This window comes from Coturnix japonica, chromosome 7 (assembly GCF_001577835.2).
Source record: "Coturnix japonica isolate 7356 chromosome 7, Coturnix japonica 2.1, whole genome shotgun sequence".
Taxonomy (NCBI): Eukaryota; Metazoa; Chordata; class Aves; order Galliformes; family Phasianidae; genus Coturnix; species Coturnix japonica.
Window position 1 is genome coordinate 8475229 of NC_029522.1, and position 16278 is coordinate 8491506.

Genomic DNA, 16278 nt, shown 5'->3' on the forward strand with positions numbered 1-16278 from the left:
ACTGCTTGTTCTAATTTTCATCACTACTGAATCTCCTTATTTTCTAATGTGCTAGATACCAGTGCTCTTGATATTGTATTTTCTACCACCGTTCAGTGCTGTTCATAGTTCACACTAATTCCTGTATATATTATACATTCCTGTATACATTATACTGGGAACCATCAGGAATCATTTTGTGACGTTACTGTGTTGCCTTCAGAGGAGGTGGTGTTCAGTGAGATCGGATTGCTTTTAATTTGCTCTGACAAAAAAGAGTTTGTTGATGGATAACATTCACTTCTATCTGCAGGTGAATTCTGCACATGTGTGAGTGGTTGGTGGATTACACATTCTGATGCAAAACTTCAGCTTTTTTGGACTAGAAGGACAGGCTGAAGGATAGATAGCTGTTGAAGGCTCCTGGGACTCCAGGCTGCCCATGTGAGTTAGTGATAATACTCCTCTTGTTTCCTTTGCTCTCCAGATGTCTCACTTATGGTCTTACCTCTATAGCCACAACCCAATCCTGTTTCTCTGCTCCCTGAGAAGTCCCCTGGCAGCGCACATCCCTGATTCTCCTTCTGCACTCACACTCTAACAGTCTGAAGAACATGCTGAGATCACTTCTTCTTTCTCATTACAAAAATCAGTTTGATTTCTGTGCTCTTTTTGGAATGGAAGCTCCTTACTGCCCTGAGACAGCTAAGAAAGAGCAGCTGAGACATGGTTCACGATGCACTGTCACGTCTTCACTCAGATAAATGCCCCAGTATCTGCAGTCCCAGCAGCCACAGACTGAACAGATAAATGGAATAACCTTTGAGGAGGAAATTGAGGCGGTAGGTTTCCAGAACAGAAGGCTGTGTTCTATGTCAAACTTAGAGGAAATGGGAAACTATCCATCAGGAAGATGTAATACCTGAATATTTTTGTGCAGACATTTCAAGGCTCAGGTTTTAAGAAATGGCCTCTTGCATTCAGACTCAGATGTGCCATCGATTGCCATGAGGGAATTCCAGCTGTGTTAATGGGCCCTATTATTGGTATGAAAAAGATGAAGAAAAGCTCAGATCTGCTTCATAAATGCTTTTCCATGCTATCCTTTGTTTCTAGTTTACTCTGTGGTCTCTTGTCTGGAGGAATATATCTGAGTTGATGTGATGCTGCTTCAAGTATTGTCTTAGCAAGGGATCGCTTTAGATAGCAAAACAGAGGTCCACAAGTCATTGGAGGGAAGGGACTTACAGACCATGTCAGTTCTACAGGCAGGCAAATCCTGCCAATAGCAAACCAGGAGGAAAAAGGGTGCTGGGTTAATCATTGTGGAAGCCAAAAGCTGAAAACTGAACACCCTGTCATGGTCTAGTTCTGGCTTCTATATAGTTTAACCTTGGCTCCAAAGTCCAGGTTACCACTGGGGGCTGTGACCACCACTATCCCATGGACACGAAGCCCTGCAATTGGTCTACATTTCAGGAGGTGGAAAGATAAGATTGCACTGTTCCTATATAGACAGATACATAGATAAAAGGCAACTCTAAAAAGGTCAAGATTAGGGCTGACCAAGGCAAGAATCTCAAACCTCTGAAACAAAATTCAGCGTGATTTTACAGCCTTGTAATGCGATTCAGGGCATCACTCTGCTACTTGGTTACCTGGTGTCAGCAGTGCCTGGAGGAAGCAGCAGCTAAACTCCAGGTCATGGATAGGCAGCAGCAACAGGCAAACATGCGCTGATCATAATCAGAGGTTTGCATTGCTGTTTGTTATAAGATATACATCAAATCTCAGCTGCACTAGACGTAACCAACAGTGCTGTTTTCCTTATTGTTTGGGGTGGCTCTCTTAGAGTTGTCTGCTCCAAAACTGTCTGCAATGATGTACCCAAAACAGCTGGCTACCTATTAGTCAGTATTGCAAGTATTCTTAAGATTCCCTTTTAAGAGGACCTCATTAAAGCTGCACGTGGAAAAATGGTCTGAAATTGCCATCATAACTCCCACAATCAAGTTACAGCAATCTGCTTTTTTTCCAAGTGGTTCACAGCAGATTCAAGTTGAAGTGTGCAGGAGGCAAAGCATTGCACATGGCAATGACCTCGTTTATCTTGCATCACAGTTCAGAGATATTTACTTTTTCTCAGCTACATGACCCTGAATTAGCAACTACAGTGGCACAAGGACCATTGCTATGGTTACTGTTGCATAATATCATCTCCTTTCTGAGGCTCCAAAGCCACTTACAGGTGTGAGAGATCAGTCAGTAATGATTTCAGCATAGAAGTGTGATACTCTTATCTGAGAAAGGGAGGTGAAAAAGGCAGCAAGGGCTAAACCCAAACAAGCAAACAGAGTGGTGGAAAGCAAAGACTGGCAATGGGTATATTTCCTGCCACACCAGAAGATATCAATCCTGTGTGTCCAGTGGTTTCCTTCACTCTTCAAACACCACAGATTGTGTAATATCACGTTGCTTTTAACTTCATACTTTAAATCAGGAGTCTTAGCTTCAAAAGAGTTGAACAAACAAGATATATCCTCAACCTGCCTTTGTACCAAGGCCTAAAAATGTGCAGCCTGACAGGGTTTAATATCGTTCTCTTCTGTGGGGAAAATGTGTGATCTTAGTTCTCCTGGCTTGCTGAGTACAAATGCAGAACCAGCATCCCTCAGGAGATTGAAAGCTATTCAAGGAACTCAAAATGTAAGTTGAATGGGTTTATCTTTGTTTTCTATCAGAGAAATGGAAAATAAACACAGGAGCTATTTGTTTTCAGTGAAAGCTTCCTACTAAACTGTCTCCTGTTCTCGTACCCCATTCTCAGAAAGGGTTTGGTGTGTGGAGGCTGAGACATGCTGAATCAGAGCTCTTGTAACCCTGGGAAGTTCCTTGGTCTTGCAGAAAGGACCTTCACTTTCCACTTGTGAGAAACTCGTTAAACTGTATTAAAATTCTCTGTGGTTGAGTCTTGATTTTGCCTCAAGTTTGAGGTGGGCAGCAGCCAGTGAACTTCCTAGGAGGTATTTTAGAGATGTGACTAATGCTACTTCATTATTAACAGTAACATGTGAGGAATTCTGTGTCCTTCTTGCTGAACCTTGCCTTGGTACAGGTTCAAGCAGATGCAGCAGGAGGATTGGCCCAACAAGTCCAGGAGCACTTGAGCAGCAGGTGGCCAGTGTGAGATGAGATTCGTGGCCATGCACAGGAGCAGTCTGCCTGTTGAGATGAGCACTGCACAGACTGGGGCCAATTTTCTTTCTGATACGTGAGACGTTGTCTTTTAATGTGCCGTTGCTTCCCACGTTATCTTCCCTTTCCCCTAAGCAAGCGCCCCCAGGTGTTGGAAAAGAGAATGGAGATGATCCGATTTTGCTACAGTTCCAGGAAAGGCAGTTAGTGCTTTGCTGAGCAGTTTTCTGTGAGTGAAGATCTTTGCTTCTCTTTCTTGCTTCTCCTTTTTTTGCTTATTTGCTTCAAGTTTCTGTGCAATCAGTAAAAGACAGCCTACTAAGGTTTGGATTTGCCCATGAAATGAGAGGATGGTGAATGCTCTATCTCTTTTTTGACTGTCACTGAGCTGAAGGAGTGCAGCAACATTTTGCTGTCCAAATCAACAGACACTGTTTTGCAAAGGTTCATTCCGAGTGCAGCGATAGCAAGAGCTTGGGCATCACATCATTTGCAAGGCAGGGTTTTTCTGTTTGTTTTTGCCGGTTCACAACTCATGCCTCAAGGTTCCCAAGTCTCCTGGGCTGCCTCTTTCATGGGAATATTCAGTAGAATCAGTAATGTTTTCTTCTTTGCCTCTTTTTTTTCCTTCTCAAAAGGTAATTTTAGTTTAAGTGGTTTAGCTGCCTGTGTCTTTTGAGCAGAACTGATTTTGCTTTCTTGCAATTGTGTGCACAAGTCTCTTAAGGATCTAAAATGTCCAGACAGGCCATGTTCCTCTGTAGAAAACAAACTGACTCCTGAAAGCTATTATTAGGAATACCAGAAGGCCAACATTGGTGGGTGAGTGTGCTAAAAAAGGAAGTTAAACCACCAAAGTGCTGTATTCTCCAGCTCTTTTTCATCTGCTGTTTGGCATCCAAACAAACTTGCTTTTCCATCTCTTGTACTCTGTCTGTTGTGTGGATGGGGAAAGGATTGCAGTTCCACAGATAATGGGGATGGCCTGGAAGCTGTAGACAAACAGGAAGACAAAGAGTGTTCAAGTAGATAAAGCAGCAGTTTTATGTCAAGAAGTAATCATGCTGCAGTCATGCTAAAACACAGTTCTCAAGATAAAACCCTTAAGAAGGGGTCTGATTTTCATTTGCCCCCCAGGATAGCTTGGTTTCAGTTCTGTTAGCATTATCCGATATACTGAGTAGCACCAATGCTGAGAAAATGCCAGTAAAACACAGATCACGTCCTGAGCTCTGCCTGAACCTGCTGCTGTTCCAAGCCCGATGACTGATCTCTAATGTGTATCTGCAGCAGGGACTGTGACTTCATTTTGCAGTAGCTGGAATGTGTTTGGATATAGAGGTATCATAAGAGCACAGAAAAGCTGCATTTAGGGAAGTCACAAGGGGGTTTTAGGATACTGCCTTGTTGTATGAAGTCAGGAACAAATACAAGAACTCTTCCAACTTGCCCACTAAGGAAGAAACTGGTACTTTTTAATAAAAAAAAACAGACTTTGCTGCTTTCTTCCAACAGAGAGATGGATGTGTTAAATAAAAGCTTAAAAACAGACTAAAAAGGAACCATCAAGACTTTAGGTAGGATAGTTTAAATATAAGATGTAAAGGACGTAAGGAACCATCAAGACTTTAGGTAGGATAGTTTAAATATAAGATGTAAAGGACGTAAGGAACCATGAAGACTTTAGGTAGGATAGTTTAAGATGTTGGTTTTGTTTCTTTAGCTTTGGGAACAGTCACTGCTGGGCAATGGCGAATGATGTGTGGAGCTGCTCAGCTTTGTGCTGTGTGGAGCACAACACCAAACATGGCGGACTCTCGAGAGATGATGGGGGGGGCAGGAAGAGCCCTCGCAGCCGGTGGAGGGGAGGGGTCTCCCGCAGGCCCTGCCCACATCCCCGCCCACTTCCATAACGTCGGGCGGGCGGCTGAAGGCGGAGGAGGAGCCGCGCCGCCGCCCCTGCCCCGGGCCAGCCCCGGGATGGTGTTGGCCGCGGGAGCCGGGCCCTGACGCCGCGCTCAGGTAGGTGCGGGCCGCCCCACAACGCCTCTGGGTTTGGGTTCGGTCGCGCTTACAACGCCGGCCTACTAGGCCTCGGCACTCCGGCTGCCTGCCCCCGCCTGAGGGGAGAGAGGCCCGGTAGTACGGGCCCCTGCGTGCTGCAAACAACCCCCTCCCTGGGCTCCGTCAGCGCTGAGCTCGTCCCCTCCCCGTGCTGCTCGGCTTCTCCCTGTGCCGCATTGAAGGCAGCGAGGTGCTCAATGCCCGCTGACACTGGTTCCGTTTGGACGTGACACCCTGCAGCTCACAGGGTTTTCCTCTCTGTTTTCGTTGTTGTTTTGCTCTTAGGAGCCCGTGTCGCTGTTTTCCTGCCTCTTCTCTTTTTCTCCGTTTCGTTAAAACCAGCTGTTGCCTTTCTTTGTAGAAAAACAGGCTCTATTGTCTGCTTATTCATTTCATGCTGTCCCAGAGAAAGAAAGGGGGGAAAAAAACCCGCAACTGAGTCTGTTTCAGATGGGAAACCAGGATTTACATTTACTCCAGATTTTACTGTTTCAGTCTGGATCTGAAATGTAAGACACATACCTGTCATCACTCAGTTATCTGTTATATTCTTCTCGACCCAGAATCACAGAATAGCTTAGGTTGGAAGGGTTCCTAAAGCTCATCTGATTCCAGCCCTCTACCTTGAATACCCAGCTGTCACAGCTGTTGCTTGATTTCACCTCTTCCCTGTGTTGATGCTTTGGCGCTGATGTGCTTTGATATAAATCCCCCAGCTTTCTCACAAACCTCAAGAGCAGTCAGGCTGTTTTTGTAGGTACACCAAGCAGACTGACAGGCTGGGGAAGCTTTTTCTCCCACCTGATTTCCTTGTGGCCGGAACAAACAAAATCAGCAAAAGCTGTTGCTGTTGACCTGCTGATTTCAAGGCATGCTTAGAAAGAAAGAAGCAACAACATACATAGAGCTGGAGCTGACATAAAAGTCTTGTTTCTAGTCTTGTCATATTATGTTGTGCTTAGCTTCAGCTCAGTGGTTCTTTCACTTGACCATTTGCACTGTCAGTATCTCAACTGGTGGAAAGCTGATGTTGCATGAGTGACTGTTTCATGTCTTGGAAGTTGCTGCACTGTACCTGTCCAGTCTTCTGTTCAGACTAGCTCATGTTAAGGCCAAATGCTGATTTCTTACAAGCTTTTTACCTTTATTTTGCTCAATTAGCTTGTATGATTATAGGATAAACATTACTGTTCTACTGGTGATGAGGCCTAAATGGTATTGATCTTGTCAGCAGGACAAGGTTTTGGCCGCATTTCTAATAAGAATGAAACTTCTTATAAGAATGAGCTGCCTTAAAGTAGGAGTAGCGTTAAAATGTTCAGGCAGAGCACTTTGGTTTGAAGAATTTGGCATTCTGTCCAACTCTTGCTGTGACTGATCATCATAGTCCTCTTCTGATGTGGAGGACTGACATAGCAAAAATCTCTCTGTTTCAGTTACCAACTGTCCATGTGTAACTTTGGCTGTGCTGTGAAGGGTGCATTGTGTCACTGTTGAGCAGTTTAAATCTGTTCCCTTTGCTGGGTGCTGCTGTCTGACTCAACACACTTCCCAGTGCTGCAGAGTAGTTCCAGGAGCCCCTCCCCTCCTCTTCCTCTCTTCTTTGGCTGCCAAAAGCAGTTCTGAGTGCTGTCATGGGAGATATAGATGAGGATGGTAGGAACAGGTTGTCTGGCTGGGAACGTGGCAGTGGGATTCTTGCTGCAGTTCTTTATGAGTAGTGATGTCAGACAGCAATACACTGTGTTAGATGGTGCAGTGAGACAAGGTTGTAAACAGTGATGAAAGTCTGACCTTTTGCCAGCAAAAACTGAACTTCCTCCTCACCTGACAGGTTGCAGCTCTATCAGTATTTCCATCTGAAACAAACTCTTGTTCTTCAAACGCTACAGTTAGTCCTTGACTTTAACTGCAGTCAAGTTGTCTGTTTTCTTTGACTGCTAAGAATATGGCCAGTGCTATGTAATGTGGGTCTAACCGTCTCCTATTTGTGTACTTCCCCTTCCGTAGTGCTTTGAGTATTGGCAATTAACTCTGTTCTTATATCTGTGTTCTAGACTGAAGACAGCAGTAATGCTCACTCTGGCAAGCAAGTTGAAGCGGGATGATGGTGTCAGAGGACCCCGTGCATCCAATCCATCTTCTGATTCCACTCGGAGGGTGTCTGTTCGAGATAAATTGCTTGTTAAAGGTGAAAGGAACTTGCATTTAAATTTTGTGGTTTGTACTTTTTAGACCTGTTGGCGGTGATACAATACTAAATGTTTTATAGAATGCTTTCCAGAAGTGTGTTTGAAATTGCTTGTGGCTGACCTCATGGTTTATATGTGGAGTTTATCATAGAACTGTATTATCTTTGAATTGGAAGGAATCCATTTAGTCCAATCCCCCCTACAATGAACAGGGATGCCAACAGCTCTATCAGGTGCTCAGAGCCCCATTTAGCCTGATTCCGTATGTCTTCAGGGACGAGGCTTCCACCACCTCTTTGGGCAAACTGTTCCAGTGCCTCACCGCGCTTTCTGTAAAATATATAACGAACAAAAGAAACCCCAACAAAAAGCACAGTAACAACTTCTTCCTTAAATTCGCTCTAAATCTCCCCACTGTTAGTCTGAAACCATTCCCCCTTGTTCTGTCACATCAGACCCTGCTAAAGAGTCTGTCCCCTTCCTTCTTGCAGCCCCTGGTGCTGAAGCACTGCTCTCAGGTCTTCCTGGAGCCTTCTCTTCCCCGTGCTGAACAGCCCCAGCTCTCTCAGCCTCTCCCTGCAGGGAGGTGTTCCATTCTTTGGATCATGTTTTTGGCCCTTGTGTGGATGTGCTCTAAGAGGTCCATGTCTGTCCTGTACTGAGAACACCACATCTGGACACAGTGCTCCAGGTGAGGTCTCATAGCACAGAAGGGCAGATCCTCTCCTTTGCCCTGCTGGCTGCACTGCTTTTGATGCAGCCCAGGGCATGGCTGGTTTTGGGCCGTGAGGGTACAGTGCTGGCTCATGTTCAGCTGCATCCTCCAGTTTGTGCTGAGAGTTGGGGTTGTCATGACCCATGTGCAAGGCTTTGCACTTAGATTTATTGAACTTCATGAGATTCACCTGAGCACAGTGTCAAGGTCTCTCTGGGTGACATCCTATCCCTTGGGTGTGTCGACCACAGCAAACAGCTTGATGTCACTGCAAACTTGCTGAGGGTGCACCCAATCCCACTGTTGATGTCAGTGGTGAAGATTTTAAAGAGCAGGGGACCTTGTACTGGTCTTAGGGGGACACTACTTGTTACTGATCTCCATCTGGACACTGAGCCATTGGCTGTTACTGTTTGGGTACAGTCTCCCAACCAGCTCCTTGTCCATCAGTCTACCCATCAAATCCATGTCTTTTTATTTTGGGGAGAAGAGTGTTGCCATATGTCAAATAGAGAAAATGGAGAAAAACTGTAGCTGCCTGTGAAAGTAAATCCTAAGAGTAACATCAGTGATTGTGTTATTAATGGTAAAGATAAAACCAATAAACTTAAAAGTTTTAAAAAAGAAACAAAATATGTATTGTAAATTTTTTCTCATACTTAACAGTCACTGGGTGTAGAAGTAGAGAATGGAAAAACAGACCCTTCATTTTTGTAGCACAGTCTCAGGAAGGCTACGTTAGGTTGTTATATCTGTGTCTGCACGTGTGAGGAAAAAACCTGTTGCTTTGTGGCCATTCAGGGCAAATGAGGTAGTTTGTGAGGCTGTATAATTGTACTATTTTATATTGAAATTGAAGGCAGCTCTTTTCTGTAGCTCAGATGATCTCTTAAATAAAAATCCTTACGTGCTGGTGCTTTGCATTTACAGCGGGCCTAAAGTCTCATTTATTCCCTCTGGTTCTAATTGAGTGCTTCAATGCTTGAGCTTTGCAGCTTGATCTGGTAGACAGGAACATGCTGCTTAGGTTGATGTTTCTGCTAAGAATGATCCAATGTGAGCATATCAGTGTTGGTGTGTAAGCCGTTAAGGTTAGGATTTGCATGAGTCAAACAAAATATTCATGTCTTCAGGGCTTGTGTATGTGTTCTGAAGTTGCTCTGAACTGTTTGATTGAGTGGTATTACTGAACTATTACTTCATATGTGGCTTGTTCTAATTAGGGTATATTCTGATGGAGGGCTATACACTGGAGCATGGTTTCCCTGCAGTTGCTAAGGCTTCAGTGCAATGGGTAGTGCATCAGGTAGACAGTAAGAGCATTATGTTCACAATTTTCTGTCAGTTACATTTCTGTAAGGACAGAGAGTTTCAATTCATTTTAAACTCTAATGCAAAGAAAAGAGCTTGCTTGAGACTGCCAGTTTGGAAGTCCTCACTTAGCTCCAATTCTGAAGGGGGAAGGGCCTTGACAAGTGAAATAGGCTTTTCAGCCAGAATAAGCTGCATAACTGAAATGCTAAATGCATATCTACTGGAATTTTTGTTAGCCTAGAAGCGTGGACTTCAGAGAAAATAGCAGTATAATATGAATACACTTCATGCTGTACCAGGAATTGTAGGTGAAGTGACATAGAAAATTCTCCTGTACCCTTAGAGCATTTGCATTTTTCACTTATGAATAAAACCCTGTGTATCTTTATTCTACTGCAGGGGAAGCAAGGAGTGTAAGCTATAGGAAAACACTACTAAAACTGTAATTGCTACTACCATTATAAAACCAACACAGGCTAAGTATTGAATGAGCTGAGTGCCAAACTGACAGATATTAAGAGCAGGTCACTGGCAGCATCCTCTGACGAGCGTGAGTGTTACATCATGGCCTGATTGTGTGAAAGCTGGATCACATGGCCCTCCAGAAGAGTTGTAAGAGCAGCTGTCAGTCTGGTTTGAATGATTTCTGGACAGAAATGGGAACTGATGGCAGAAGTAGATCAGTTCAGTGTAACTGTGCTGGGAGTGAGTGGAAAAACTAGTAGTTAGGGTAGCAAAGACTTTGTGGGAATATCATCTTTTATGGTACTGGTATTTTCAGGTCACGTTGTCTAGGTCTGCAGGGAGGAGTTTGGGAGCAAGGGACTGCCTGCTTTAGGTTTGGTGCTTGCATTTAGACCAGTGCAGGTGCCTTTTGCTGCTTTATTGTATGGAACTGAAACAGCCCTTTGTATGCACAACTTTATGGGGCTGCGTAGGACTGGAAACCAGGCTGTGGGGACCCTGTAAGAGAAGCGGTTAAGAACTCATTACCAATGCTGTTCTATTCCCAATCCATGGGAAGCTGGCAATGGTCTGACAGAACCTGCAGGCAAATGTTTTGGCCAGTTTTATTAGAGGCATCACCCAGACAGTGTTGTTTTATTGTGGGATTTTTCAGTTCTGTTTTCTTTTTATCTGGGAGTGAAGACAGCCTTATTTGTGACTGTAGGGAGTCCAATCCAGGAATGCCTTTTAGTATCTCTTTGAATGATACATTTGTTTACAATAGGACACAGTTGGATACAGTTGGATACATTTGTTACGCTCATAACTTGCAGTCCTCCCTGTGTTGTATGCTCAGGCTGGAATATACATGAGTGTCATTTTTGTCTATAAGCTTTATAGTTGTGACCACAGCCATTAGTAAGTGTAGACCAGTGGCCTCACTGGTGAAGCCTTGAAATAGGGAAGAAGTCATAATGTAGGTAGGATTTTTAGCTGCTTGCAGTGTATGGGGATGCTTGGGCTGGGAAGAGACCAAGTAGTGGCTGATGTGTCAAGGTGTGCCATGCCTTGAGATTGATAATGCAGACACACCATTTTTTTTTATGTTAAAAGAACTTTAAATTCATCTCTAAGAGGTAGCTTCATTAAGTTAAGGGTAGTGGCCACATACATGCTCCTGCAGGATGCTCAAAGCTTTGCAGTGCTGAAATAATGTGTGAGCCAAAGTATTATGTAAGATTAGTGTTATCTAATGAGCGTGAGTGTGAAACTGAACTAAAAACAGCAGTCCTGTCAGGATGTCAGTTGTAGCCATGTGTGTGTATCGATCATAAATGCACTACAAACAACGCAGCTCAAGCAACATCTAAACATCATCCAGTTTTATGTTACTGGTGCTGCTTACTTTGACTGTCAATGTCAGGTTGTAATAACTTCTAAGACACTGAATTAGTGTTGTTTATTCTTCAGTCATCTTCAATGTGTCTGAAGTTACAACCGGATTTAGTTAACTTGAAAATGTGCATTTGTGTTTATTTGCACAATACTGAAGGAAAGCAGGGAGAAGAATATGTTGCTGTGGGTGAGAATGTTTGTTTCAGTTGAGGAAATCCCGCTTCCATTCTGTGCACTTGTGCTGCAGTGGGAAGAGTGTGGCCTGACACCGTGGCAAGGGTAGTAAACAAACCATCTTATATCCTGCCTTGTTGAGCTGGGGGAAGAAAGCAGAACGTCTCGATTATGGTTTGTGTTACTGAATGTAACATTCATATGCCTCTATCATAAACCATACGCCTATACGCTTGTCAGGAATGTGTGTTCCTATTTCTGTCCTGAAAATTGCCATGACGAGGGAGAATTACAGTTTGTGAAATCATTTATAAATAGCTCTGGTTACTCATGTGTAGCGTAGCTTCCATAAAGTTCTGAGAGCTGTTGCTGAGAGACATCACCAGTTTGTATTCAGTTTGTCCAAAGCCTATGGTAGGTTTATGTTCATTCCCTGCCTTTTCACCCTTTCAGTGTGGTATCTGGAACCACTAAACTAAACCGCTCCACTGGTGTTGGAGTGGTGCACACAAGTAACCCTGTGCAGTGACATTCTTCATTGCTGAAGGTTCAACTTGTCTATGTCAGGGATGAGAGCCAGTTTAGGTCCAGCTGTGTGTATTGCTTCTGGCAAGTGCTTACTGAGTTGAGAGCAGGATGCTGCAAGTATACTTGATTTAGGTGTGTTCCTGCGCCTGATTAAGTTTTCCTGCACATCAGACTGGCTGATGGGGTGCTAGTTAGGGTCTGGGCTGCCTGTACCAGGCATGTTCCCTAGCAAAGCTCTGGCACCTCTCTGCCTTTCTGACTTCACTAGGACGCCTTATCAGCATGATGCAGAGCCCTGTGCTACTCCTGGGTTTGCTTCTGGTTGGCAGTCAGCCCTTTTGGCTATGAGAGGGCTTGAGATGCTCGGAGGTTTCCACAGCACTGGATCAGCAGTAGTAAGCACTACTCCAAATGTTCATCATTCCACTGTCCTGCTTTCCAGATGCTTGAAGAAATACACAAAGCATTGTGCATGCTGCAGAGGTTTGGTAAGCATGGATACAGGGAGATCTCTGGGGAGCTAGTGGACCTTTCAGAGAGGGTAGTGTGACAGGGGGTTAGGAATAAGCTTCTCTAAGTGCTACACAACTGAATAGCATTATTATTTTTTTTTTATTTTTCAAATGAATGACCTTGAGTTTCTATGCATGGGACGTCAAAGTGAATACAAAGAAATCTGAATTTATTTTTCAATTGGAGTGCATATCCATAGGGAACAATACTCCAGGGGAAACTTCTAACAGGCACTGAAGCAAGAAGTCTGACTGCTCTAAAAGTATCCAACAGTGCTGAGGTTTCTGCAGGAGCTGTGTGATGGGTGTTGCTATTTCTCTTCTTATTGCTGTGCCAAGTGCTTTAAATGAAGACTTCTCGGTTTTGACTTTCTTAATGCTAGTTTATGTAGGCAGGGTGATGTCTTGTATGACAGAGCCTCAGTAGCTGTCCCCAGGTGTGCAGGTGGTGCCATGCTTGGAGGCTTCCCCAAAGAAACCAACATGTAACCTGAGGATATCTGTAGCCGAAGGTGGTAAAGAAGATGAGCAGGTAGGTGCTGTAGTATGCTGCAGCTCTAGCAGACTGTGAGCCTCTTGTGCTTGTTTTCTCCATTGAAGGTGGCACCCTGCTTCTTGAGGTTGGTCTGCTCCTGTTTTATGGCCTTCTGTATTTTAGAGCCTTTTGAGTTTGGTGGTTTGGATGATGCCACCCTTTGCAGTGGTAGTTCTCTGTGTCTCAGAAGCTTGGTGTTTCTCTCTTGGCAGAGCTGAGCCCTCTCATTGCAGTAGGGAACACTTTGTCTGCAGGGCAAATTAGTGTTTTCAGTAATGAATTGTGTGGCTAAAAGAGAAATTTCAAGGTAAATCTTCCGTGAGACTTAATTATATTTTAAGTGAAATTTGATTTGCGGCATGGTTTAAATTAGATCTGCCAATTTGGACTTCAAGAATGGCTTTATGCTTGCATGAGTAATGGTGTGTTTTTTTTCTTTCAACAGAGGTTGCGGAACTTGAAGCTAATTTACCTTGTAAGTACAGCATTTAATGGCATACATTTTAAGGGGACTAGGGTTGCTGATGTGATTATTTTGATTGAGGTATGAATGCTAATGCTGTGTTAACTGTGGGGTAAGCTGTGCCAAACTTTGCTACCCTATGTTTGAGCAGGCTTACTTTGCCCACTCTTAAGGTGTTGCAGAGACATGAATCCTTGCTAGTGTCCTTTGGAAGCAGCATCAATTGGTTATGTTACACAGCTTGGTTGCTGGTAGAGTGGGAACTTCCAAACAGAACACCCAAAGCTGACTGGAGCTGAAGAGTGCACCTCTTACCTTGCTCCCATTTTCCTCTGGTCGCACCTTATTTCAAAACCAGGAAGTGCTCATTTGGTAGCAGAGCAAGTAGCTCAGATCTGAGCCTGGTGCTTTTTCATTTCACATGCAAGCTGTAGCCTAGGATGCTTCTTAAATAGTAGATGTATTAACAAAAACAAGGATACTGATTAAAAAAAGAAATTATATATATATTCCTTAAAAAATAACAACAAAAGAAGGCAATATAATGTGCCTTTAGCCCTGGAATCCTACCCGCATTATATGTTATCTCAGCATTATAGGGGTTGGAAGGGACCTCTAGAGGTCCCTCCCTGCTGAAACAGGTTCCTTCAAGCAGGTGGAGAATCCACTGCCTCTCTTGGCAGCCTGTTCCAGTGCTCTGCTAGTCTGACAGTAAAAAGGTTCTTCCTTTTATGTTTGTATGGAACTTGCTCTGTTCTGTTGCCTCTCGTTCTGTTGCTGCCTGCCACCAAAAAGAGTTTGCCCCCATTGACTTGACTCCTGTGCTTCAGATGTTTGTAAACAGTGATGAGGTCCCCCTCTCAGCCTTCTGTTCTCCACACTGAACAGTACCAGGTTGCTCAACCGTTCCTTTTATAGGAGATTGCTCCAGGCCCTTAATCATCTTTGTCTCCCTCCACTGGGCTCTTTCTAGGAGATCCCTGTCTGTTTTGAACTGGGGATCCCAGAACTGGGCCCAGGTCTCCAGATGTGGCTTCACATCTGGGCAGGGTGAAGAGAAAGGAGAATCAACTTCAGCTTGCTGGCTGCACTCTTTTTAATGCAGCATGGGACACCATTGGCTGTCTTGGCCACAAGGACACACTGTTGGCTTATGACCAACCTGCTGGCTACCAGGACTCCCAGGGTCTTTTCTGCAGAGCTCCTCTCCAGCAGGTCAGCCCCTAACCTGCACTGTTGCATGTGGTTATTCCTCCTCAGCTGTGAGACTCTACACTTGCTCTTGCTGAATCTCATCAGGTTCCTCTCTGTCCAGCTCTCCAGTCTGTTCAGGTCTTGTTGAAGGCAGCACAGCCTTCTGGTATGTCAGCCAGTATCCTCCAAGCTCAGTATCATCAAATGTTAAGCTAAAATGGTTCATGGATGCTTTAAGATAGGTTTTGAATGGCACAGGTTTATTGCTTCTATGAGCTGAGAATATATAGTTAAAAATCAAATACATGTTTTCTGATCCTTAGCTTCAGAGAGTTAGTTCTGTAACAGAGAACAAAACAGCAAGTCCTTTTATAATGGACTCCTGCAGTTCTGTGTTTGTTGTTAAGGGTGAGTGTTAGTGGCATAGCTGAGTTGTTGCTGAACTCTCTTTCTCCTAGATTTTTGGCCAGAACAGCAGCACTCTGCCATCTCTGCTTTGGAGTTATCACACAGCCCTCTTGGAGGCAGTTCCAGGGCCTGTCACTTGCTCTACATAACTTCCAGCCATCCATGTTCATATTATGGAGTAATCTAAGACGCTTCCCCTGCAGAGAAAGAGGTGTGAGCTGCTTGCTGCAGTCTGAGGGCGTGCATACAGGCTACTGCTGCCGTGCTGTGCATTCATGTAAGGCTGAGTATGCCTTGCCCTTATGCTTATCTTTCAGAGAGTAATGGTGAATGTTCTCTTTGATTATGCTGACAGGTAACCCGTAATGTGTCTAGTCTACTCCATCTGAGGGAAGCTTGGGCCATTTTTTTTCCCTCCAGGTTAGACCTCTGCTGCTTCTCCTGAGCCTCTTCTGTTTGCTAATGCCTCTTAATCCACATCGGCTGTCAGATCTCAAAAATCAGGCTTCTCAGCATGCAGGCTGCCTGATGGGAGGGAAAGAGGGGAAAAAACAGAGTAGAAACAGCTAAAAGGGATAATGTAAAGCATTATCGCTTTCTTTCTGGATGCTTTTCTTCCTAAGAGACAATTACAGAGATTTTTTTCATAGCAGTTTTTGTTCAACTTTTTTGCTTAGTCTCTTCTATAGGATAATGAATGTGAAATGGATTAAAATAGGATAATGTTGAGAAATGTATATCAGGGTTTGTAGCTCGTACATTGTGAATGCATTATTGGAGTGTTTGTGCAGCTGTAGGTATTTTTATAGGCAAATGGGATCTATGTATTTTTGATGCTGTGTAGCTTCTGAGTCAAGGGAGAAAAGTACATCCAGCTTGGATGGATTCAGAAGCTAAAGGCTGCATTACAAGGATCATAATGTATGCATGGTTGTACACAGCTTCTAGTGCCAGCCTGACAGCTTGTCTCTGCCATAATCAAAAAAAGCCAGCTTTGTACATGAGAAGGCAACTTAGTTTGTGTCATCAGAGGCAAACAAAGGGCTGTTGTGCTGTGAATTTGCATCTGTTGAACTGACTACTTTCATAACAGCACAACCTCACAGATGGGTGTTTCCTTTTCTTTTTACTCTCGTTCTTCCTTCTCATCATTGTCCTTAATT

General features: G+C 44.0%; 1 protein-coding gene across 3 annotated transcripts in view; it reads left to right on the forward strand.

The window, feature by feature from the left end:
* Positions 1-5054: 5054 nt before the first annotated feature.
* UBE2F (ubiquitin conjugating enzyme E2 F (putative)) overlaps positions 5055-16278 on the forward strand; it is a 72940-nt gene continuing 61716 nt past the window's right edge. For 2 of the 3 annotated variants that reach the window (XM_015867987.2, XM_015867988.2), the window contains exons 1-2: positions 5055-5196; positions 7296-7429. In XM_015867987.2, the coding sequence (XP_015723473.1) occupies positions 7312-7429 (118 nt within the window). In that variant the 5' untranslated portion in view covers positions 5055-5196; positions 7296-7311. Of the gene's footprint in view, positions 5197-7295; positions 7430-13495; positions 13526-16278 lie in introns of all 3 variants that reach the window. The other variant, XM_015867986.1, reaches the window with a different exon arrangement.